Source organism: Vipera berus (assembly GCF_964194415.1).
Source record: "Vipera berus genome assembly, chromosome: Z".
Taxonomy (NCBI): domain Eukaryota; kingdom Metazoa; phylum Chordata; class Lepidosauria; order Squamata; family Viperidae; genus Vipera; species Vipera berus.
In genome coordinates this window covers 4,924,300-4,950,446 of record NC_138205.1, presented here as the reverse complement: position 1 = coordinate 4,950,446, position 26,147 = coordinate 4,924,300, and the positions used below count along the sequence as shown (strand labels likewise).

At 48.6% G+C, this 26,147-nt stretch overlaps 2 protein-coding genes across 2 annotated transcripts in view; one reads left to right on the top strand and one right to left on the bottom strand.

Annotated features, from left to right (window-relative positions):
• Window positions 1-1,543: 1,543 nt before the first annotated feature.
• Window positions 1,544-17,806, top strand: LOC308677382 (mitochondrial inner membrane protein OXA1L-like). Its single transcript, XM_081343685.1, has 10 exons — window positions 1,544-1,649; window positions 7,221-7,370; window positions 7,576-7,765; window positions 9,772-9,915; window positions 10,167-10,252; window positions 10,351-10,515; window positions 12,159-12,263; window positions 14,774-14,936; window positions 15,041-15,121; window positions 17,409-17,806. Exons 1-10 carry the CDS (start codon window positions 1,590-1,592, stop codon window positions 17,516-17,518), a joined length of 1,254 nt encoding a protein of 417 aa, XP_081199811.1. The 5' UTR covers window positions 1,544-1,589; the 3' UTR covers window positions 17,519-17,806.
• A 2,154-nt stretch (window positions 17,807-19,960) lies between these two features.
• Window positions 19,961-26,147, bottom strand: part of LOC308677570 (Y+L amino acid transporter 2-like) — a 28,038-nt gene continuing 21,851 nt past the window's right edge. The window contains exons 8-10 of the mRNA XM_081344097.1: window positions 25,603-25,752; window positions 22,509-22,692; window positions 19,961-20,596 (exon numbers count right to left, since the gene is read on the bottom strand). Of these exons, the coding sequence (XP_081200223.1) occupies window positions 20,520-20,596; window positions 22,509-22,692; window positions 25,603-25,752 (411 nt within the window). The 3' untranslated portion in view covers window positions 19,961-20,519. The remainder of the gene's footprint in view (window positions 20,597-22,508; window positions 22,693-25,602; window positions 25,753-26,147) is intronic.

Sequence of the window (26,147 nt, the reverse complement as noted above, 5' to 3'; positions counted from 1 at the left end):
AGTGGTCCCTATTTTTTGAACTGCTAGGTTGGCAGAAGCTGGGACGAGTAACAGGCACTCACTGTTACACGGCACTCGGGATTCGACCTGCCAAACTACCGACCTGATCGACAAGCTCAGCGTCCTAACCCACTGAGCCACTGCGTCCTTATAGTGGCGTTAAAGGTAAAGGTTCCCCCGCACATGTGTGCTAGTCGTTTCCGACTCTAGGGGCCGGCGCTCATCTCCGTTTCAAAGCCGAAGAGCCAGCGCTTGTCCGAGGACATCTCCGTGGTCATGTGGCCGGCATGACTAGACACCAAAAGCACACGGAACGCTGTTACCTTCCCACCGTAGTGGTCCCTATTTTTCTACTTGCATTTTTACGTGCTTTCGAACTGCTACGTTGGCAGAAGCTGGGACGAGTAACAGGCGCTCACTCTGTTACGCGGCGCTCGGGATTCGACCCGCCAAACTGCCGACCTTCTGATCGACAAGCTCAGCGTCTTAACCCACTGAGCCACCGCGTCCCTAAGAATAGTGGCGTTATGCGGGGATAAATATGGTCTCCAAACTACAGACACTGCCACCTTCTGGAGCAGCTGCAATTTCCAAATGTTTTCAAGGGCAGCCCCATATAGAAATACATTGCAAAAGCCCAACCAGGAAATCACTTAAGGCACAAATGCCCAGATTGTCCAGAATCAGGAACAACACAATTGACACATGAGGTAGATACAAAGGCATTTCTTGCTGGGAGGATCTCCAGTTTGTGCATTAACTTGATTTGAGGAAATGGTACCCTATCAAGAAGTCAGCCTCCGTATCAAGGGTAGTGAGAAGTATTAAATGCCAGTCACTGCATTGCTGGCGGCAACCTGTTCCGCCTAACCAGCTGCGTCAAAAAGGCAAGAATTTTCCTCAGCAAACTACGTCAGGCCCTCCAGAGACCAAAACGCCCCCATAATGAACCGCCTCAGGCGACAAGCCCGCCAAAATGCTCGCTCTGCCTTGTTGCTACGCAAGAGAGTCTCTCTCATTGGTGGAGGCTCGCCAGCCAATCGGAAGGAGGAGTGGGTGGCAAGCCAATCAGAACGAGGACGCTCCAACCGGCGCAGGAGACGCGTTGTCTTCCAAGTTGCCAAAGCGGAAAAATATTAAGCTGGGAAGACTTGCCCGAACCTATCGTGGAAGCATCCGTGCCCGCGAGAAAGATGGTCGCGCTTCCGCTTCCGTATCGCCTCGACAGGCACCAGGAAGCCCAAAGGAAATATCCGAAGTGCCCGTGACAAATATGGCCACGATGGATAATATCTTAACCTTTATCCTTTTTGCCCGGCGGCTTTTCACTCTCAAAGTCGTTATTTTATTTGGGGGGTTTATATTCCGCCCATCAACGCCGGCCCCCCTCGCGAGAAAAGTCGCCCTTCGCCTTAGAGGTCGCACGGGGGGGGGGGGGAGAGAGAGAGAGAGAGAGACACGCAAAGCCGCGTGCCCTTAACCAAGAGGGCCGCGGCGGCCTCGGAAGAGCGTCCACACGGCTTTTCCGGCCCACGCTCCGGTCACGTGACAAGGCAGCCGGGTCCTCCGCGGCGGTCAAGCCGGAGACCATGGCGGCTTTCGCGGCGCTGCGGCGAGCGTGGATCGCGGCGGGGGGGCTTCACCCTCAGGTGGGTATGCCCGGGGGGGGGGAAGGGGCGCTGTGACGTCACGCGCCCGTCGCGCGGTGGGAGATTGTAGTCCGTCGGGCCCGCCTCAGGCCTGGCGCTGCTTGTCCTTGCAGGGGAGCCTGACCCAGCGGCGGGTTAACCGTCGGGGAGCGGATGGGGAGTCCCTTCAAACTTGGCCCTTTGATGACTTGTGGACTTCAACTCCCAGAATTCCTCAGCCAGGGATGCTGGCTGAGGAATTCTGGGAGTTGAAGTCCTTAGATCAGGGGCCTTCAAACTTGGCCCTTTGATGACTTGTGGACTTCAACTTCCAGAATTCCTCAGCCAGGGATGCTGGCTGAGGAATTCTGGGAGTTGAAATCCACAAGAAGGGGTCTTCAAACTTGGCCCTTTGATGACTTGTGGACTTCAACTTCCAGAATTCCTCAGCCAGGGATGCTGGCTGAGGAATTCTGGGAGTTGAAATCCACAAGAAGGGGTCTTCAAACTTGGCCCTTTTATGACTTGTGGACTTCAACTCCCAGGATTCCTCAGCCAGGCATGCTGGCTGAGGAATTCTGGGAGTTGAAGTCCACAAGCAGGGGCCTTCAAACTTGGCCCTTTGATGACTTGTGGACTTCAACTCCCAGGATTCCTCAGCCAGGCATGCTGGCTGAGGAATTCTGGGAGTTGAAGTCCACAAGCAGGGGCCTTCAAACTTGGCCCTTTGATGACTTGTGGACTTCAACTCCCAGGATTCCTCAGCCAGGCATGCTGGCTGAGGAATTCTGGGAGTTGAAGTCCAGAAATTATAAAAGGGCCAAGTTTGAAGACCCCCTGCTTGTGGGCTCCAACTCCCAGAATTCCTCAGCCAGGCGTGCCAGGAATTCTGGGAGTTGAAGTCCACAAGTCATCAAAGGGCCAGGTTTGAAGACTCACCCACCCCCCACCCTAGGAGAAGCCTCCGCTTGGCCTCCTCCTCCCCTCTGGATCCTGAACTTAGGCCGAAACCGGGGGGGGGGGGGCGGGGGGGGTCATGTCAGCCGGTTTCTCCTCCCCCCCCCCCCCCGTTCATGGTGCCTCCTCGGCATCACCTACAAGGGGTTCCCCTCCCAGCCCCCTGAAAGTTGCAAAAGCAGGAATGGCCCCCTTGAAGCCCCTCCCGAGTCTGGGGCTGTTTTGCAAGGAGGGGGTCCTGGGCTGGTGCTCCCTGAGCTGGGTTGCTTCCTGACAGGCGTCTCATGACCAGACTGGGGGACATCATCAGTGCTAGAAGTATGTGGAGTTTGCAGAGAGGAGGAGGAGGAGGAGGAGGAAGAGAAGGACTCTGGGGTCCTGGGTGGTCCCTGAGCTGAGTTGCTTCCTGGCAGGCATCTCCTGACCAGACTGGGGAACAGTACAGAATAGAAAATAAGAGTATCTTTATTGTCATTGTGTGACTCACAAGGAAATTAAGTGCCGTCCACTCTACACCCATGTCAAAACCACAAATTAGAAGATACATTGTATGCACGCATCTTTCATTAGATAGACAGACAGACAGACAGATGATATACAGATAACAGATAAATGATAGTTGTCGGTTGGATGGATAAATGGACAGATGGACACACATAGACAGAAGGCAGATAGATACAGTAGGTAGGTAGGTAGACAGACAGACAGACAGATAGATAGATAGGAATGGATGGATAGATAGATAGATAGATAGATAGATAGATAGATAGATAGATAGATAGATAGATAACCTTTATTGTCATTTTTACTGTGGGCGCAATGGCACACATTAAAAATGAAATTTTTTTGTTGTTGTTAGCTGCGAAGTCGTGTCCAACCCATCGCGACCCCATGGACAACATTCCTCCAGGCCTTCCTGTCCTCTACCATCTTCTGGAGTCCATTTAAGCTCACGCCTCCTGCTTCAGTGACTCCATCCAGCCACCTCCTTCTCTGTCCTAAAAATGAAATTTAGTGAATGAAATTCTATGCACCATTGCGCTGCCCCCTAATATTGCACTTCAGCATTGCACTACATACAGTAGTATTTAATATGGTTGCAGCTCTGGGATTAAAAACCATTTTTTCAGCCTGTTTGTCTTTGTTTTTATTATCCTGTCCCGTCTGCCAGACAATGTCTGGGATAAGATGAGTCTTTAAGAATCTTTTGAGCTTTCCTAAGACAACGGGAACTGTACAGTTCGTCCTGGGGACGGGGGGAGGGGGGGCGGAGGAGGAAGAGGACAGCCAATAATCCTCTGGGTGATGGTAATGACCCTCTGGAGTGCTTTCCTATCTGCTACTCTGCAGCAAGCAAACCACACACAAATGCAATAGGTTCGAATGCTCTCTGTGGAGCAACGGTAGAAGGTCACCAGCAGTCACCATCGTCGGTGCTAAAGCGTGTGGAGTTTGCAGAGAGGAGGAAGAGGAGGAGTGTGATGTCCTTTGGGCTCTCTGAATTTGGCTGGGGTTTTTTGTGGGTTGTGTTTTTTTTGCGACGTCTCATGACCCAACTAGGTAACATAATCAATGCTAGAAATATTGTGGAGTTTGCAGAGATGAGGAGGAGAAGGGCTGTAGGGTCGTTGGAGTTCCCTTGAGCTGGATTGTTTTCGTACAAACATTTCATGACCCAACTCAGTAATATCAATCAGTCAGGAGATCTTCTAGTCCAACCTCCTCTTCAAGCAAGGAGAGCTGATATCGTTTCTACCAAGTGCCGGTGGTAACTTTGGTCGCTAAACGAACCGTTGTAAATCGAGGACTACCCGTACAGCAAGGTACCTTTTGAAGCCGCGCTCCGTAAAATTTGCCGCGTACAAAAGGTGAAGAGGTTTGCTGCAGATTAAGAAAAATCTGTCTTGTACTTCGGTGCCATAGCTGGGCAGTGAAACAGAAGTAGAAAAAGGAACTCTTTTAAGTTGGAAGGGACCTTGGAGGTCATCCAGTCCAACCCTCTGCCCACGCAGGAGACCCTGTAGCATTCCAGAAAAAACTGGATGTCCGGTTTCTTCTTAAAGACCTCCAGTGTTGGAGCACCCACAACGTCCGGTGGCAAGCTGTTCCACTGGTTAATTGTCCTCACCGTCAGAATTTTTTTTTTTCCTTAATTCCAAGTTGCTTTTCTCCTTGATTAGTTTCCACCCATTGCTTCTTCTCTTCCCTTCTGCCGTTTTGGGAAATAAGTTGATCCCCTCCTCCTTGTGGCAGCCCCTCAAATATTGGAAGACTGCTATCCTGCCTTTCTGTCCCCCCTTCCCCCCCCCCCCCAGTCTTTCTTTTCTCTCGACGGCAACCGTTCGTCATATTATTTTGCCTCCAGGCCTTTAATCCCCTTAGTTGCTCTTCTTTGTAGGGACTGAGGTTTGTGGATTGAGGGAAGAAGGGGGGTTTGTGGGGTTCTTCTGAGTTTGGTTGCTTTCTTGCAGACGTTTCATGACCCAGCTAGGTAACGTCATCAATCTGGAGTTGGGTTTGTGGAGTGGAGGAGGAAGAAGAACAGGAAGAGGAGGGCTGTGGGGTCCTTGGTGCGCTCCGAGCTGGCTTGTTTTCTTGCAGAGGTTTCATTACTCAAGCTATTTAGCGGCATCTTCACGGTTGCTAAGTGAGTCACTGCAGTTGGTTCGTTAGTAAAATGGCTGCTAAGCGAATCTCTGCTCGCCCCTTGTCTTTCCTCGTCGGAAAAGGTCGGATCCCAGGACCCCGGGACACTGCAACTGTCGTAAGTCCATGCCAGTTGCCGAGCCTCCGAATTTTAATCGCGTGACCCTGGGGACGTTGCACAGGCCGTGCGAAAAAAAAACGGCCAGACGTCCCTTTCTTCGGCGCCTTTGCAAACCTGAGCAGTTGCGACAATAACGGCTGTAACTCGAGGACTACCTGCGTAAGCGATGCCGTTGGGTGACGTCTTGCTTTACAACCGCATCGCTTAGTGATACTTGTCCGGCATTGCTGTCGTAACCCGAGGACAAATTTGTATAAGCCTGTTCTTTTTCACAAACGTCGCTAGTGGCACACTGGTTAGCGTGCAGTATTGCAGGCTAAACTCGCTGCCCACAGCCAGGAGTTCGATCCTGACTGGCTCAAGGTGGACTCAGCTTTCCATCCTTCCGAGGTGGATAAAATGAGGACCCAGATATTTTTTTGGGGGGAGGGGGGGCAAACAGGCTGACTGTGAACCGCTTAGAGAGGGCTGTAAAGCCCTGTGCAGCGGTATGTAAGTCTAAATGCTATTGCTACTGCCATTCTCTACATGGGGCTACCCTTGAAGACCACTCGGAGGCTCCAACTGGTACAGAATGCAGCCGCGAGAGTTGTGTTGGGAGTTTCCCGACACTCCCATGTCACACCTTTGCTCCGCGAGCTGCATTGGCTTCCAGTTGTCTTCCGGGTGAGGTTCAAGGTGTTAGGAATGACCTACAAAGCCCTACATGGCATGGGTCCGGAATACCTTGGGGAGCACCTGCGGCCGGCGTCAACTTCCCTCCGCCCAGTACGCTCCCACAGAGAGGGCCTCCTCAGGGTGCCACCGGTCAAAGAATGCCGACTGGTGGCCCCCAGGGGGAGAGCGTTCTCTGTGGGCGCACCGGATTTATGGAACCATCTTCCGGTCGAGCTCCGGATGGCGCCTGATCTCCGCTCCTTCCGGCGCGATCTTAAAACCCACCTTTATGAACAAGCCGGCCTGACCTGATGGGATGGGGTTGGGTTTTATAAATTGGTCTTAACTTTTAATCTGTACTAATTTATTACGGGCATCGCTGTTTAATTACTTTTTAATAATTTTTAATTTTTGTATCTTGTTTTTATTATGTATTGCCCTGTTCACCGCCCTGAGTCCTTCGGGAGAAAGGTGGTATACAAAATAAATAAATAAATAAATAAATAAATAAATAAATAAATAAATTCCTTCCCTCCCTCTCTCCTTCCTTCCTTCCTGTTTCCTTCCTGCTTTTCATTTTCTTCCTGCTTTTTTGTTTCCTTCCTCTTTTCATTTCCTTCCTGCTTTTTTCCTTCCTGCCTTTTCATTTCCTTCCTTCCTTCCTTCCTTCCTTCCTTCCTTCCTTCCTTCCTTCCTTCCTTCCTTCCTAGTGATTAGAATGCACTATTGCAGGCCAACTCACTGCTCACTGCCAGGAGTTCGATTCTGACCGGCTCAAGGTGGACTCGGCCGTCCATCCTTCCGAGGTGGATAAAACAAGGACTCAGATTGTTGGGAGCAATAGGCTGACTCTGTGAACCGCTCAGACAGAGCTGTAAAACACTGCGAAGCGGTATATAAGTCTAACTCCTATTGCAACTGCCCTTCCGTCCTCCCTTTTTGTGTCCCTTTGTTTCCTTCCTTCTTTCCCAGTGGTTAGAACCCAGTACTGCAGGCTGACGCTGCTGACCGCCCCCCCCCCAGTTCGATCCCGACCTGCTTGAGGTGGACTCAGCCTTCCAACCTTCCGAGGTGGATAAAATGAGAACCCGGATTGTTCTTGTGGTTTTTTGTTTGTTTGGGGGGGGGGCAAGATGCTGACTCTTCAAACCGCTCAGAGAGTGTTGCGAAGCGGCATATAAGTCTCGAGTGCCGTGGCTCTTCCTTTCCAGGTTCACGGGACACCCACCCCTCTGAGATGGTGCCAGGTCAAAAGCCGGTTAGCTTCTCCGCAGCATTCTCCGAATTGCGCCGTCGTGCTTTTCAGGCCCGCAATCCGACACCAGAGCACCGCAGGGGCAGCGGCGGCGGCAGGCACGCAGGTAAGGAGAACACGCCTGCGAGCTTGGAAAGCAACGCCAGGTCAAGGGAGACGTACGACTCGGGGGGGGGGGATATCCCACACCACCTATAAACCGCCCTGAGTCCTTCGGGAAAGGGCGGTATATAAATCTAATAATAAATAAATAATAAATAATCAGGGCGTGTTCCTCTTTCTTGGCCCCCACCCCCCCGTCTCTCTTTCAGGTTGCTCAAGCTGCAGCAACTGCGCCGGTAGAGACCGTCGTTCCTTTAGAGGAACTTAGCCAAGTTGCGGGAGACTCGACTTTGGCCGAACTGGGTCTGGGAGGCTTCAGCCCAGTGGGTCTAATCATGAAGATTTTGGAGTCTCTTCACCTGGACGTGGGGCTGCCTTGGTGGGGAGCCATCGTCGGAGGTAAAGAGGACTGCTGGGGTTGTTAAGCAGATTGGAACAGGCAGGCATTTTTACCTCCTAGATAGGGAAATAATAATAATAATAATTAATAATAATAATAATATAATAATAATAATAATAATAATAATAATAATAATAATAATAATAATAATAATAATAAAGGTTCGCCCACTGGAGAATCCCGTTAAAAAGATATCCTTGGAAGTTTATGCGGGGGGGCGGGGGAATCCTTCTCTCTTATTTATTTATCTAGCATAAGGCACTTTCAACACACCGTGCAGTCACGGGTAGACCACGCTAACAACACATCACCTAACGCACGAGCACAAATATAAGTTTAAATAAAGGGTCACGTACTTGAATGTTTACACAGGAATATTTCAAGTAAAATATTTCTTTTACCGGTCTACTATAGAGAGCGTCCTCTCGTATGGTATTGTGGTTTGGTATGCTGGTCTGACAGCCGCGGATAGGAAAGTATTACAGAGGGTAGTGAGCACAGCAACAAGACTTTGAGGGCTGTTCCCTGACACCACTGGATGACCTCGCCAGGGCTCGTTGCCTTGGAAGAGTGAGGAAGATTCTCAGGGATGACTCACACCCTGGACGGTATCTCTTTACTCTCCTACCACCAGATATAGGAATATAGCCAGCCGTACCAACAGGCTGAAAAATAGCTTTTATCCGTGGGCTGTTAGGCTTTTAAATGGGACATAATCTTATGCAGAATTGACTTGGGAGGCCGGTGTGTGGTGTAGTTGGTTCACATAGTGTGGTGGGATGGAGGGTTTGTTGTCACTGTGTGTTGGGGGGAGAGAGCACGGGGGGGGGGAGGCTCAGCTAATCTCAATGTACACATGTTGTACTTTGACAATAAAAGGTTTATTATTTAGACGTCGACATAAAATGGTCCACCCCGGGAGCTTTTTAAGAAGAGATTGGACAACCATTTGTCTGAAATGGTGTAGGGCAGGGGTCCTCAAACTTGGCCCTTTTATGACTTGTGGACTTCAACTCCCAGAATTCCTCAGCCAGGCGTGCCTGGCTGAGGAGTTCTGGGAGTTGAAGTCCACAAGTCATAAAAGGGCCAAGTTTAAAGAGCCCTGGTGTAGGGTTTCCTGCTTGAGAAGGGGGTTGGACTAGAAGACCTCCAAGGTCCCTTCCAACTCTTGTTATTCTGTTATCATCAAATCCATATATATGTAAAATAAGAGGTCAGCACAATGCACAAGATAAAGTATTAAATTAAGGTAAAATTCTTCATCCTGCAGGATCCTGACCAGGGAGGATTAAGATAGTATGTTTGCTTTTATTGAATCCAACTTAATGGAATAAAAAAAAAATCAGGGTTTCAGATTACTGTTGTTGAACCTAGATACCAGTTGACAGTGAGTTCTAGTCCTGCCTTAGGCATGAAAGCCAGCTGGGTGACTTTGGGCCAATCGCCAGGAGGTGGTGAATTCTAGTCCCGCCTTAGCTATGAAAGCCAGCTGGGTGAATTTGGGCCAATCACCATGAGGCGATAAATTCTAGTCCTGCTTTAGCTAGGTGACTTTGGGCCAATCATGAGGAGGTGGTAAGTTCTAATCCCGCCTTAGCTGTGAAAGCCAGCTGGGTGATTTTGGGCCAGTCACAAGGAGGTGGTGAGTTCTAGTCCTGCCTTAGGCATGAAAGCCAGCTGGGTGACTTTGGGCCAATCACCATGAGGCGATAAGTTCTAGTCCTGCCTTAGCTATGAAAGCCAACTAGGTGACTTTGGGCCAATCACGAGGAGGTGGTGAGTTCTAGTCCCGCCTTAGCTGTGAAAGCCAGCTGGGTGACTGGACCAGTCGCCAGGCGATGGTGAGTTCCAGTCCCCCTTACCCATGGAAACGGGCTGGGTGACCTAGTGCCACTCACTCTCAGCTCAAGTTACCTCACACGGATACTGTTGCATTGTGGGTAATTTTCAACCTGCTGGTCCTCCTGAAAATAATCAAAGTCTTCTCTCCGTCTCAAATTTTTAGGAACAGTCGTGGCCCGCTGTTTGGTCTTCCCCCTGATTGTGAAAAGCCAGCGACAGGCAGTCCTCCTCAATAACCATTATCCCCAAATGAGCGAGATAAATTCCAGAATCACTGACGCCAGGAAATCGGGGAATCGGAAAGAATGTACGTTTAGAGTGTGGTTAAAAACCCGAGGACCCAAGAGATGCTTGGATTGAATTGAGGATTTGATTAAATGGAGGGGGGAGGGAGGAAGGAAGGAAGGAAGAAGAAGAGAGAGAAAGGGAAGGAAGGAGGGAGAGGGAGGCTGAGCGAGAAGGAGGAGAGAGGGAGAGAGAAGGAAAGAAAGAAGTAAAATTAGCGATGTTTTTTTCAACATTGCTCATCCTGAAACTATTTCTCCTTTAATCTCCCAGTTGTGAGGGCTTACACGGAAATGAACCAATATCAGAAACAGCACAATCTTAATCCTAAAGCAGGATTCATCGCACCCTTGATCCAGGTCTGTTTCCACAAAATTCCACTTGACCCCTTAACATGTTTGGAATTTGTATTAGCTCTACAGCTTACCAGCCTGACCTGTTCTCTTCTCTGTCTCAGGCACCCATTTTTATCTCGTTCTTCTTTGCCCTACGCAAAATGGCGGAGTGTCCTGTGCCCAGCATGCAGACAGGGGGACTGTGGTGGTTTACAGACCTCACAACCCCGGATCCGTACTACGCTCTACCCCTGATAACAACTGTCACCATGTGGGCTGTTCTGGAGGTAGGACTTGGTTATGATGCTAGGCCAGAAACCAGGATACTGGGAATTCTAGTTCCACCGTAAGCATGAAAACTGGCTGGGTGAATTTGAGCCAATTGCCAGGTGACAAGGAGTTCTAGTCCAGCCTTAAGCCTGCAAAGTGACTCGGTGACTTTGGGCCAATCGCCAGGCAACAGGGAGTTCTAGTCCCACCTTAGGCATGAAAACCGACTAGATGACTGGGTGATTTTGGTCCAGTCACCAGGAAATGTGGGGGTTCTAATCTAGCCTTAAGCACGAAAAGTGACTCGGTGACTTTGCGCCAGGCAACAGGGAGTTCTAGTTTTGCCTTAGACACGAAAACTAGCTGGTAGCCAATTTCCGGACAACAAGGAGTTCTAGTCCCGCCTTAAGTATGAAAGCTGACTGGGTGACTGGGCCAAACACCAGGCAACAGGGAGTTCTAGTCCCGCCTTAGGCATGAAAACTGGGTGATTTTGGGCCAATCGCCAGTAGACGGGAGGCGGGTTGATTCTAGTCTAGCCTGAAGCACAAAAAATGACTGGACAATTTTGGGCCAAACACCAGGCAACAGGGAGTTCTAGTTCTGCCTTAGCCATGAAAACTGAGTTACTTTCAGCCAATTGCCAGGCAACAAGGCGTTCTAGTCCCGCCTTTAGCATGAAAACTGGGTGACTGGGCCAAACACCAGGCAACAGGGAGTTCTAGTCCCGCCTTAGGCATGAAAACTGGGTGATTTTGGGCCAATCGCCAGTAGACGGGAGGCGGGTTGATTCTAGTCTAGCCTGAAGCACAAAAAATGACTGGACAATTTTGGGCCAAACACCAGGCAACAGGGAGTTCTAGTTCTGCCTTAGCCATGAAAACTGAGTTACTTTCAGCCAATTGCCAGGCAACAAGGCGTTCTAGTCCCGCCTTTAGCATGAAAACTGGGTGACTTTGGGCCAATTGCCAGACAACAGGGAGTTCTAGTCCTGCCTTAGGCACGACTAGACTGGTTGGCTTTGATCCAGTCGCCAGAAGACGGGGACTTCCCGTCTTCCTTTAGGCATGAAAGTTGACTGACTAACTTGGGACCAATCAGCACGAGGCCACGGGTTCTAGTCCTGCCTTAGGCATGAAAGCCGGTTGGGGGACTTTGGGGCCACTCCCTTTCTCTCTCAGCCCACCCCACCTCACAGGGCTGTTGTTTGGGGAGAAAGAGGAGGAAGAAGCAGTTTTAGGCGTGTTCACGCCCTGATTTAGAAAAATAATAAAGGTGGAATAAAATCTTCTTTTTAAAAGTGAGTCGAAACTCCTTGATTTTAGTCACCACTTAAGAGTGGCCACAACGCTTGGATCTGAGATGGAAATTGTAATGGCCAGCCCCAAATTTCAGAATGATTCCCTTTAAGGGAAAATTCGGAGCTGGGGTGGTTGGGGGGGGGACAGATGTGAAAAGAGGAATTTGAAGAACAAGATGTCCAAAGCTGAGTGACTTTTGAAGACCTGTGGACTTCAGCTCCCAGAATTCCCCAGCCAGCACGTGCTGGCTGGGGAATTCTGGGAGCTGAAGTCCACAGGTCTTCAAAAGTCACCAAGACCCTGTTGTAGAAGGTCAAACACTACCCAGTAATGACAGCAGCCGTCTCTCTCCTCTGCAGTTTGGGGCAGAAACGGGAGTCTCCAATCCGAGTTACCACGTGATGAAAACAGTTTTCCGGGTGATGCCTCTGGTGTTGTTGCCGATTACGATCAACTTCCCAACGGTGAGCAAGGAAGAGCCTCTTCCTTCGTGGCGACATCGTACCAAAGGCCACCGATTGCTTGCAGGCACAACAAACAGCTCAGCCTTGGCCTGATTTGAAACCTGCACATTTTCTGGACATCGGTTTATTTGGGTTTGTCAGGGAGAAATGCTCGGATGACGCTCTAGGAGCTAGGCAGAGGGGGGGGGGAGTTTGCTGACATTAGGAGGAGGAGGAGGAGACTACAATCCTCTTGTCATGGTCAAACAGATTTTTCTTAGAGGAAAAATCATTCTATGGGTCTGGTTCAATAGACAAAACTCTATTGTCAAGCTATCTTCTTCTTATGGAAATTTCTGTTGAGTTGGACTCTTTGTACAGTGATCTAGTTGTACAATCTATTGAATTGTGCTTTTCAATCTATTGAATCTATTGAGAGAGATAGAATCGAGATCATGTGAAGTGTTACTACTGCTTTAGTACTTGGAATACTGCACCCAGTTTTGGTCGCCACAATATATAAAAAATGTTGAGATGCTGGAAGGAGTGCAGAGAAGGGGAACAAAGATGATTGGCGAGGGGCTGAAAAACATATGAAGAATGATTGCAGGAATTGGATATGTCTAGTTTAGTGAAAAGAAGGGCTAGGTGTGACATGATAGCATGTTCCAATACCTGAGTGGCTGCCACAAATAAGAGATTAAAGCAGCAGAAGGCAAGACAAGAAGCTCTGATTGGAAACTAACCAAGGAGAGAAGCAACCTAGAACTAAATAGAAATTTCCTGACAGTAACATAACTAATTAATATAATTATTACTATAATATGATATACAGTAACTATATAATAAAACTCTCCTTGGTTAGTAACCTACCAAGGAGAGAAGTACCTAGGACTAAGGAGAAATGTTCTAATGGTGAGACCAATCAACCCATGGAACAGCTTGCTTTCACAAGTTGTGGGTGCTCCATCACTGGAGGCTTTCAAAGAGAGACTGGACAACCATTTGTTTGCTTTCACAAGTTGTGGGTGCTCCATCACTGGAGGCTTTCAAAGAGAGACTGGACAACCATTTGTCTGAAATGGTATAGGGCAGGGGTAGGCAACCTTGGCTCTTTTATGACTCATGGACTTCAACTCCCAGAATTCCTGAGTCAGCATAGCTGACTCAGGAATTCTGGGAGTTGAAGTCCATGAGTCATAAAAGAGCCAAGGTTGCCTACCCCTGGTATAGGGCCTCCTGCTTCAGCAGGCGGTTGGACTAGAATACCTTCAAGATGTCTTCCAACAGAAGGAGGAGGAGGAGGAGGAGGAGGAAGAAGAAGAAGAAGAAGAAGAAGAAGAAGAAGAAGAAGAAGAAGAAGAAGAAGAAGAAGAAGAAGAAGAAGAAGAAGAAGAAGAAGAATTCTTTTTTTGCAGACGTCTCATGACCCAACTAGGGAACATCATCAGTGCTAGAAGTATGTAGAGTTTGCAGAGACGAGGAGGACTGTGGGTTCCTTGGTGCTCTCTGAGCTTGGTTGCTTTCTTGCAGACGTTTCATCACCAAACTGAGCAACATCAACAGTGCTAGATAACAAACTAGGCAACGTCATCAGGAACATTACTTTGTGGAGTGGAGTGAAGAAGAGGGGGGAGGGGGAGGAGAAGAAGCACCGGGGGGGAGTCCTCTATGCTTTATTGTTTTCCTCCAGACGTCTCATAACCCAGCTGGGGAACCTCATCAGTGCTAGAAAAGAGTGGGATTTGTGGAGGAGAGGAGAAGAAGGGAGAAAGGGGGGAAGGTCGAAAAGAGGGAGAGGAAAGGAAGAGAGAGGGGGAGGACCGGGGGAATCCTCTGAGCTCGGTGGTTTCCCTGCAGACCGTTTCACGACCCAGCTAGCTAACATCGTCAGTTGTTTACGTTTGTTGCCCCGTTTGTGTGAGTTCGGACTTCCTTGACTGCGAATTTGTGCACGGTATCGTACTGCACCTGAGCGCTGTTGTGAAACCCTTCGTTTCCTTTATCTCGGCTGGGCTACCAAAACGAGTCCCTCGTTCGCGAAGGTCTCCAACTGCGGAAAAACAGCTCGCTTTTTCGCCAGCGCCCTTGGAACTTTGAACGGTCGCTAAACGGACGGTTGTAAACCGAGGACTAACCTGGTTTTGACCTCTCTTTTTTTGGTAGGGGGGAGCTCAGTGGGTTAGGATGCTGAGCTTGTCGATCAGAAGATCGGCAGTTTGGCGGGTCGAATCCCGAGTGCCGCGTAGCAGAGTGAGCACCTGTTAACTCGTCCCAGCTTCTGCCAACCTAGCAGTTCGAAAGCACATAAAAATGCAAGCAGAAAAATAGGGACCACTACGGTGGGAAGGTAACAGCGTTCCGTGCGCCTTTGGCGTCTAGTCATGCTGGCCACATGACCACAGAGACGTCCTCGGACAAGCGCTGGCTCTTCGGCTTTGAAACGGAGATGAGCACCGGCCCCTAGAGTCGGAAACGACTAGCACGCATGTGCAGGGGAACCTTTACCTTTACCTTTACCTTCCATGCAGGCCATCTTCACCTACTGGTTGACGTCCAACCTGTACTCGCTGGGACAAGTGTTACTGTTACGTTCGCCCACCGTCCGAGCCTTTCTCCACATGCCTACACCGGAGATTCACAAGCCTGCAGCGGGACAGGCCCCGAAAGGCTTAATTGACAGTTTCAAAACGGGTGAGTTGAGAAAAGGGGTTCGAAGGCTGGGAGGGGTTTATGTCCTTCATAAGGTCCAGCGTGCTGAGCGGCCTCGGCGTCCCTTCTCCTCTGCTCTCTCCTAGGATGGGAGAGCCTCCAGGCCAAAAAACGATTGCAGGAACGAGAGGACCGCATCAAAAATCACCTGACGATAGCAGCGTCGGGTAAGTCGCTCGGATGGGTAGCCCTCACTGTTAACGGCCGTTCATATAGCGACCACGCTAGGTTACGATGACACTGGAGAAAAGTGACTTGCAACCAGTGCTGACATGTACAGCCATCGCAGCATCTCTGTAGTTCAACCTGAGCAAAATTCGGGGCATTTGGCCACCAGCTTGCACGGGTTAGTCCCCAAGTTACAACAGTTCGTTTACTGACCGTTCAGAGTTACAACGGCACTGAAAAACAGACTTAGGGCCATTTTTCCAGAGTTACAAACTTTGCAGCATTCTCCCTGATCACGTGATCGAAATTCAAATGCTTGGCAGTTGGTTCACATTTATGACGGTTGCGGTGTCCCAAGGTCACGTGATCCCCTTTTGTGATGCCAGATTCACTTAACAACCGTGTTCCTGATTTGATAACTGCAGTGATTTCCCTTAACTGTGGCCAGAAAGGTCATAAAATGGGCCAAAAAAAACCCTTAACAGATGTCTCACTTAGCGACATACATTTTCGGCTGTTGTGTTTGTTAAGTCGAGGACTGCCCGTATTTAATGCTTCAAAGTCTGGGCAAGGAAGGCAGGTTGCTCGCCTTGGGGAGGAATGCTTATTTTTTCACGATTGAAGGCGAACGTAGCTGTCCCAGGATAATGTGGCAGGATCCAATCTGGGTCGGTCACCGGGAACAAAGGTTTTGTCTTCTGAGTTTTTGGACTTGTGCTGGGGCCCATCCTCAGGGAACTAGACTACATCAGAGTGGATTGGGAATTGGGAACAGGGAATAGAATAGAATAGAATAGAATAGAATAGAATAGAATAGAATAGAATAGAATAGAATAGAATAGAATAGAATAGAATAGAATAGAATAGAATAGAATAGAATAGAATAGAATAGAATAGAAAATAGGAATGGAATGGAATGGAATGGAATGGAATGGAATAAGAAATAGAATGGAATATAGAATAGAATAGAATAGAATAGAATAGAATAGAATAGAATAGAATAGAATAGAATAGAATAGAATAGAATAGAATAATAGAATAGAATAGAATAGAATAGAATAGAATAGAATAGAATAGAATAGAATAGAATAAGAAATAGAATGGAAAATAGAATAGAATGGAATGGAATAAGAAATAGAATGGAATATAGAATAGAATTAGAATTAGAATAGAATAGAACAGGAAATAGAATGGAATATAGAATAGAATAGAATAAGAAATGGAATGGAATATAGAAATAGAATGGAATATAGAATAGAATAAGAAATTAGAATAATAGAACAGAATAGAATAGAATAGAATAGAAGAATAGAATAGAATAGAATAGAATAGAATAGAATAGAATAGAATAGAATAGAATAGAATAGAAAATAGAAATAGAAATAGAAATAGAAATAGAAATAGGAATGGAATGGAATGGAATGGAATGGAATAGAATAGAATAAGAAATAGAATGGAATGGAATGGAATAAGAAAGAATAGAATAGAATAGAATAGAATAGAATAGAATAGAATAGAATAGAATAGAATAGAATAGAATAGAATAGAATAAGAAATAGAATGGAAAAATAGAATAGAATGGAATGGAATGGAATAAGAAATAGAATGGAATATAGAATAGAATAGAATAAGAAATAGAATGGAATATAGAAATAGAATGGAATATAGAATAGAATAAGAAATTAGAATAACAGAACAGAACAGAACAGAATAGAATAGAATAGAATAGAATAGAATAGAATAGAATAGAATAGAATAGAAGAATGGAATATAATGGAGTAGAATAGAACAGAATAGGAATGGAGAATGGAATGGAGTGGAATGGAATGAAATAGAAATAGGATTTGGAAGGGACCTCAAAGGTCTTCTAGTAGAACCCCCTTCTCAGGCAGGAAACGCGACGCCATTCCAGACAACTGGCTCTCCAGTCTCTTCTGAAAATCCTCCAGGGATGGAGCACCCACAACTTCTAGAGTCGTTCCACCGATTAATTGTTCCGTCAGGAAATTCCTCCTTAGTTCTAGGTTGCTTCTCTCTTTGGTGGGTTTCCTTCCGTGGCTTCTTCTCCTGCCTTGAGGCGCTTTGGAGAATAGCTTGACCCCCCTCTACTTTGGGGCAACTTCTCTCCAGCCTTCTCTCTCTGACCAGGGAGAAGTTGCCTGAAGAAGGGTGGGGGGTGGGCTCCAGCACAAGTCCCAAAGCTCAGAAGACAAAAAAAAAAAGCCTCTGGTCCTCGGCGACCAGCCCAGATTGCATCCTGCAATTCTTATTTTTCTTTGCTCGCAGGGCCGCTGCGTCAGACCTTTGCCGAGAACCCTTTGAAGGATCTGCAGCTCGACTCTAGCAAGACCACGACGACGACGAAAAAGAGACCCTGGGAAGACACCTTAATCTGAAGGCAACAGGACTGCATTTCCTCTCGAGTTCCGTATCCCCTCGTCTCATAGTTCAGAGGTCCCCGACCCCGGAGCCATAGACCGCTACCGGGCCGCCACATGCCAGAAACCGGGCCATGCAAAAAAGCGAAGCTCCATCCGTGGGATGCAGGCAGTACACAAAACTGCTATGCTCCGGTCCGTGAGGGAAAAAACTCCTCGGAAGAAGTGGTCCCCGGAGCCCCAAAGGTTGGGGGGCCACTGTCATTGTTCCATTCATCACTAATAAAGGATGCTCTCTTTGGTGTTGTTCCTGCCTGCTGTTGCCAGCTTAAAGAGTCTAAAAGAAGTACAGGTAGTCCTCGACTTTAACGACCGTACGCTCAGTGACCGTTGGAAATTACTCGGGATACGAGCTTCCTTCCTCCAGCCCAGCCTGCCGGTTCCCTTCCCTGCTGCGTGCAGGTCGTCAGGTAGTCAACTTAACGACCGTTCGCTGAGCGGCCGCTCAAAGATAAGAACGGCACTGACAAAAGGGACTGGTGACCGTTTTTCACACACCGTGGATGCAACCGTGGCAGCATCCCCGGGATCACCTGGTCAAAATTCAGAGGCTTGGCAACTGACTCGTATTTATGACGGTCGCGGGCTCACGTGATCCCCTTTTGCGACCTTCTGACAAGCAAAGTCAGTGGCAACAACCGTGTCGCCAACTTAAAACAACTGCATCAATCCACTTGACAACAGGGGCAAGAAAGGTCGTACGATAGGCAAAAGTCATTTAGCAACCTGAATTTTGAGTACAGTTGCCGTCGTTGAGGACTAACTGTACTGGAAAATTTGGACAACCACACCTCGGAGGGACCGGATAGCAGTCGTTGAGCGAGGCAATCAACGTGGGCGTCTTGCTTCACGTGTCATGGTTCTGACTAATGAGACAGATCAGAGAACATTCCAGCATTGTTTATTCTAAAAAGTCCAGAATAATGAAAACGAAGCATCAGCACCCAAAATCTGAATTCTCCTCCCCTGAACACATCGTATCAGACACAATTCCCTCCCTTATTTGAACGCCATAAATCACATTCTCCAGTTAGCTTAAAATGCAAGCTTCACTTCTGTTATCTAGCCCACCATTCCTTATTTTATTTAAACATCCGGGTTAGCATTCTCCTCCTCCCCTGTCCCCAGCTTCATTTTATTCAGAGCAAACATTTAAAGAAAAAGGCTGCCTCTTATATTGTCAGAGCAAAAACATCCAGTGTTTGCAGCATTGACATCAGATTGGCAACAACTTATAGTATTCGGCAGGCTCCATTAAAGGTCGTAAGTCGGGGACTACCACTATACCCACGTACTGCTGTAACCCTCAGCTACCGACTGCCTGAAAAGCTCATAGATCAGAGGTCCCCAACCTTCTGGGCACCAGGGACCGGTTCTGTGGAGAAAGGCTTTTCCGCAGACCGGAGAGCGCGTGGTTATGTGTGCGGCCTGCATCCCACGGATGGGGCTTTGCTTGTTTGTGCGGATTGGTTGCTGGCATGTCGCAGCCCGGTACCGGTCCAAAGACCGGGGATTGGAGACCCCGGTCAGAGAGGAAATGAAAAAGGCACTGCTTTTTCCACAACGTTTTTAGAAATAATGTGTCACTGCCTTCCTCACTGTCTCCTTGCTTGGGTCAAGAGATGATTGGTTCAGCGTTGGGCCGAAGGTAGAAAGTGTCACGGTCTCCCCTTTTCTAGCTTGGCGTGCTTAATAGCTACACCAGTTTTTAATTGCTAGTGTCTTGCACCGGGTACAAACTTGGCAATGGTTCAGAATTCAATTCTAGATGTGATCAGATCGTATTTGAGGTCTCCTTGGATGCAGGAGTTCGACCCTATTAGGTCCTCAAGGAGAACAGTCTTCATTTTTTAGGCACCACGGAGAGGTCCCCGACATTTTGGGCACCAGGGACTGGTTCCGTGGAGAGAGGTTTGTCTGTGGACTGGAGGGGGCCTGGTTTTGTGTACTGCCTGCATCTCGCGGATGGGGCTTTGCTTGTTTGTGCGGACCGGTTGCTGGCACGCCGCAGCCCACTACTGGTCCACGGGCTGCCTTAATACCCCTGTCCTACCGTCTCCCTTGGCCCATGTTCAGGTAGCCCTCGATTCAGGACGAGAATTGAGCCCAACTTTTCTGCTTTTTAAGTGAGACGCCCCATTTTACAACTTTTCTTGTCACCTTTAAGTGAATCATTGCAGTGGTTAAGTTAGTAACAACGGTTGTTAAGTTGACCCGGCTCCAGCCATTGACTTTGCTCAGAAGGTGGCCAAAGGGGATCACGTGACCCCCCCCCAGGATATTGTGACGGTCACAGAACAGGTCGGAGGCCAAGCATGTGGATTTTGGTCATGGGAATCCCTCGACGGTCACAAGTGTAAAAAATGTAAGTCACATTTTCCAGCGCTCTGGTTAACTTTGAACAGTCACGAAATGAACTGTTTGTAAGTTGAGACTTACCTGTACGTTCAGGAAGGGTGGGGGGGAAAGGAGGGTGTGGGTGAATATATCTCGGCAGAAACAAGGAAGAAAGGGGTTTTAATAGTAACCCTACATCGGCTCGGGCCCTCCAAATGTTTTGCATCGTAGCTTCCGTAAACGGCAGGATGTGAAGATATGGAAGACATTTAGACGGCACAACCGTGGATTGCGGTTTTGAAAATAAAAACGGCAAAAGTTGTATTGGGAGAGAGGCGTGGCAAAAATTACGGAGACGTTGCATACCAAAGACCTTTTTTTAAATAATAATAATAATAATGGGAATTTGTGGAATGCTGAGCATTTACTGGGCTTGGCTCCCAAGGACAGGCCCACTCTGCCCCATAACAGCCACCGCGCGCACACGCACGCACACAAACACACAAAAAAAATCCCTGTAGTAAGTACAATACTCCCGATGAAGAGGTATCAAATAATAAATTAGAAGGAGTCCATTGCAGGGGGACGACGGGAGAAGCCGGCCTCTCTCGGATGGTGGTCATCACTGAGACTTAATTTCGGGATCCATCTCGGTCAGGACAGACAGGGACACTAACTGGATAAGGCGGGTCAGGCGAGCTGGGAAGGAAAAAAAAGATCGGTCAGCATTAGGGGAAGGCTGGCAATGAAGAACGATTCAACTAAGAAAGAAATGGTCCCAGGAGGAAAGCCACTAAGGATTTCTAGCAGGAAGCTGGTTCTAACAAACGCCCTACTTTCCCGAAGTGATCCGTTATATGTACGTGATAACAGTATTCAAAACTTTGGGGCTGCCCCAAAGAAGAGGCAGTCAAGCTGTTCTCCGAAGCACCTGAAGGCAGGACAAGAAGCAACGGATGGAAACTAATGAAGGACAGAAGCAACCTGGAACCAAGGAGGAATTTTCTGACAGGGAAGACAGTTAACCAATGGAACAGCCTGCCTCCAGATGTTGTGAGTGCTCCAATGCTGGAGGCTTTTGAGGAGAGACTGGACAGCCACTTGCCTGGAATGGTATAGGGCCGTGGTGGCGAACCTATGACACACGTGCCACAGGTGGCACGCAGAGCCCTCTCTGTGGGCACGTGCGCTATCACCCCAGCTGGGTTTTATAAAACCTTTTCGCTTTTAGGCCTCCACCGCCATATGCAAAAAAAGAAAAAAGGTTCAATCAATCAGTTGGTGGAGCAGTGGGCTAATGCCTCCTTAAGTAACACCAGCTGCCTGCAATTAGTGCAGGTTCGAGTCCCACCAGGCTCAAGGTTGACTCAGCCTTCCATCCTTCCGAGGTAGGTAAAATGAGGACCCAGATTGTTGGGGGCAATTAAGCTGACTTTGTGATAATGCCGCTGGGGGGGCCCCAAAAGCCCTAATAAGCAGGCATATCCATAGAATGAAGGCTATTGCTAAGCACATTGATTTGTGCTTCTTAGATTGTAAGCTGCCCTGAGTCTTTGGAGAAGGGCGGGATATAAAAGGGATTTTAAAAAAATTCAACTTCTCACGGGTAAAAAAAAAGATCTTGCAGAGTTGGAATTGCTTGATTGAACTTTTTAGTCCCACCCAGTCTGCCGTTACCACCATGGCCACACCCACCCAACTGGCCACACCCAGCCAATTGACCATGCCCACCCAATGGGCCATGCCCACCCGGCACCCGACGATACATAAGTGGATTTTGGGTTGCAGTTTGGGCACTCGGTCTCTAAAAGGATCGCCATCACTGGTCTAGGGTCTTCTGCTTGTGCTGGGGGTTGGACTAGAAGACCTCCAAGGTCCCTTTCCAACTCTTTGGTATTTTCAAATTAAGAGTTCAGGATACTGTCCTGAAGACTTTGGGGCTAAATTAAACAATTCCTCTTTATTAACTCCCCCCTCATTCTAAATTGTAAATCCCAAGTTGGAAGATTTTTCTATGGTGTTACTTATTCGGTGGAATTCTTCCACCTCCTGCAAAGGGAGATGTTCTTTGGAATATCTGGAAGTCTGGGAAAAGGGGCAAAAAAAAAAATTGCTACCCAATCTGTTTATTCTCATTTTCCCAGCTTCTTCCCTTGGTTAGTCGTCGGGTCAGTTCTACACCAGTCCTCGACTTACAACAGTTTGTTTAATGGCCATTCGAAGTTACAACTTGCGACCCATTTTTTTCACGCAACCATTGCGGCATCCCCGTGGTCAACGTGATCAAAATTTGAACGCTTGACAACGGGCTGATATTTATGACGGTCGCAGCGCCCCGGGGGGGTGTCATGTGATCCCCTTTTGTGACCACCTCACAAGCAAAAATCAACGAGGAAGCCAGATTCACTTAACGACCGCGTTACTGCAGCGATTCGCTTTTTTCACAGCTGTGGCAAGAAAGGCCGTGTAAAATGGGAGGAAACTCCTCTTACCTCTGCCTCGCTTAGCAGCAGAAATTTTGGTCTTTATCTGTGGGCCTTAAGCGGAGAACTCTCTGTACCGGGGGCTCACTGAAGAGACACCTCAAAAATCCCAGCTCCGGTTCACTCACCCGTCACTCGCCGTAAGCAGCATGGTCTTTTCTGGTCTGGGACCCTCACCACCAGGAAGTAGACCGGAAGTCCAGAGGCCGCTATGGCAATGCCGATGGCCGAATTGATGGGGTCGGTATAGAGCGGTACAGCCACCAGGAAGATGGTGCACAGGCAAAAAATGATGGGGAAAACGATCGTCAACTAAAGGAAACGGAAGTAAGAATTGGTTGAGGTCTCACGACCGACACCATCCATCACGCGACGCTCTCAAACCAAATTTCAGACTGGAGCACCAAGAACTTTTGGAGGCAAGGCGTTCCCCCGGTGAATTGTTCTCACTGTCGGGGAAATCCGCCCTTTTGTCTAATTTCAGTACGGCAACAACTCGCCACAGCCTACTCGCCGCGGCCAGTTCAGCACAACCAACTCGCCATATATAGGACCGCTTGCTGCGGGAGAAGTCAACAATTCGATTTGGTGACTTAAAATAATTGAAACATAATTTTAATTTTTTGGCATTTGCATTTTGTTGCACCCCCTGCTTTGGCATCCTTTTTTAATGATTCCGTTCCACTATTTCTTCAATATTAGTGTAGCTCTCGTCCCGCAGCGAGTTGCCTGCGGTGAGTTGGCTGCGCCAAGTTGGCCATGGAAAGTTGTCGTAGACCAGGGGTGTCAAACTGCCAGCCCGCAGGCCGGATGCATCACTGGGAAACCACACCCACCCCATTGCCGGCAATGGCGAAAAAGCTCCGATACGTTGCACGATGTCATGTGACATCGTGAGTTTGACATGTCTGTCGTAGACCCTTCTCCACCTTGAGCTGTTTATAAAAAATCATAATGGCGAGATAAATACAAATAAGATTCAAGTGCTGTATTTGTCATCATTTTTTTTAAATGTCCTAATATTCTGAAATTAAGAAGCCTGGGTCTAGATCAGAGGTCCCCAAACTTTTGGGCACCAGGGACCAAATCCTTGGAGAGAGATTTTTCCACGGACCGGAGAGTGCGTCATTTTGTGTGCTGCCTGCATCTCGTGGATGGGGCTTTGCTTGTTTTTGTGGACCGGTTGCTGGCATTCCACGGCCCGGTACTGGTCCATGGACCAGGCGTTGGGGACCCCTGGTCGAGATCAGAGGTCTCCAACCTTTCTGGGTTGGTAGCCCAGTGGGAGGCGGAGTGGAAGGCGCCTTATACGCACATGCACAAACATGAATGTCATACATGTGTCTGCGTGTACAAACAGGCTGCGAGCATGCTTGCCATTCAAATGGGGCTGCGAACATCCACACAAGGTAACAGCGGCGCCTGTGAGGCTTGTGGCGCCGATGCTGCCAGGCTCGTGGCGATAGTCCACCAATGTGAGGATCGCACCGGGGCCCGCAGAGATGCCGCCCCTGTACAAGGTTCGTGCCGTGGCCCATAGCAATGCTAACCCGGTGCGAGGCTCGTGCCGTGGCCCACCTGCCACTTGCGGCGCTGACGCCGCCTGCACAAGGTTTGTGGCAATGCTGCCACCTGCATGTGGCACACTGCTGCCCACCTGCCACTCACGGCACTGCCTCCCCACATGCAAGGTTCAGGTCAATGCCGCCGCCCGCGCGATACTAGCAATGCTACCACCGCCCACACAACACTTGCGGCAACGGTGGCATGAGGGGGAGTGAGCACGCGCACACATGTGTGCACTGCCCAGCTACTCACGCGTCCCATTGGACGAGAGGCTGTGGCCCGGTAGTGAGCCATAGCTCATAGGTTGGGCACCTCTAGTCTAGATTTCATAATCAATTTAAGGATTTACTGAATTTTACATTCTGTATAAAACTGAATGGATTTTATTTTTTTAAAACAGTTTTTTTTTCTTTAGGGAGATTCATCTAGGTCACAGTTGTCCCAAAGGCGCTTTTTTTTCCTCGAGGCTACTGGACTTTCTTGAAGTCGTTTCGCTTCCCATCCAAGAAGCTTCTTCGGCTCTGACTGGATGGTGGGGAAATGGAAGGATTTATACTCCTTGCAGGCAGCTGGTCATTTGCAATCTTTCAGAGAGTCGTTGAGGCCATCTGGATGCCACCTCTATGTCAAAAATGAACAACCCTTTTTCAACAAAGGGGGATGGGATACGACACCATCTATCCCCAGTCTACCACACAGCAGTTCCAAGAAGGCTCCACACCCATTTGCACCACTCAGGTGAATCTGAAGACAGAGATAAACCTCCAGGTGGCCTCAACGACCCTCTAAAAGAAGGCAAACGACCGTGTCTGCAAGGAGTATAAATCCTTCCATTCCCCACCATTCAGTCAGAGCTGAAGAAGCTCCTTGGATGAGAAGCTAAACGTCTTCAAAGAAAAACAAGAAAGTCTAGTTGCCTCGTGGAAAAAGCACCTTTGGGACAACCATGACTTGGAAAGTGGAAAATCTCCAAAGGCATCTTGTGCCAATTGCAGCTATAAATCAGGAACTACCTGGATACTGATAGTCCTGGACTTTAAAACCATTCATTTAGTGCAGGGGGGTGTTTCTTCAAAACTGGCCCTTTTATGACTTGTGGACTTCAACTCCCAGAATTCCCCAGCCAGGCACTGCCTGGCTGAGGAATTCTGGGAGTTGAAGTCCACAAGTCATAAAAGGGGCAAGTTTGAAGACCCCCTGATTTACTGACCGGAGTTACAACAGCGCTGAAAACAGTGACTTCTGACCAGTTTTCACATGGCTGTTGCCGCATCCCCATAGTCATGTGATCAAAATTTACGCTTGGCAACTGACATGTACTTTACGACGGTTGCAGCGTCCCGGAGTCACGTGATCCCCTTTCGCGACCTTCCCAGCCAGCTTCAGACCAAGCAAAAGTCATTGAGGGAAGCCAGGTTCGCTTAACGGCCGTGCGGTTCACTGAACAACTGCCACAATTCGCTTAACATCCGTGGCCCAAAAAAAAAAGTCACAAAGTGGGGCAAAATTTACTTACCGTCGGCAAATGCTCAATTGGGCTCGATTGTGTTGCTGAGTCGAGGGCAACCCTGTACAGTTGGCTTTGCCAGTTTAACGGTGAGCTGAGGCCACGGAGTTTTTAAACATTACACAACTAAGGCTAGCAGATCCCTCTACCTTGAGTGGACGTTCTCTAGATGGTTCCTTCCAGCGAAGGTACAGTTGCCCCGCGATGGACAGGCCCACAAAGAACCAGTAGCTGAAGCTGTAGTAGTTGATGAGTTGAAAGATGTCTTCCACGCAAAGATACACCAAAGCCATGGCTCCCTGCAACAAACAGACATGACACCGGGATGAAGCCGCGTTCATCACCGTTAGCCAAATGACGTTTCGGTTTTCCAGCAACTTCCCGTCCACCCACGTGTCTCCCAAAAAACAACAACCAATCCAAGGAGCAGAGTTCAAGACAACCAGCTCTGCCTACATCTGTCCCAAGGCACCGCAGAGACCTCCATGACGGGGGACTCGGATCGTTTGGTATCCCTCTCGCTTCCTGGAGCTGAATTTGTGGTTTCTCACATAGCTGCCTGCTGACAGCTCACACCTACTCTTCCCGCCCGATGCAGGAATTGGGTGGGGTGGGACGGAGGGGTGGAGTGGGGCAGGGCAGGAGCGGTTTTGGGGCACTCGCTCTCTAAAAGGTTGGCCATCACTGTCCAAGG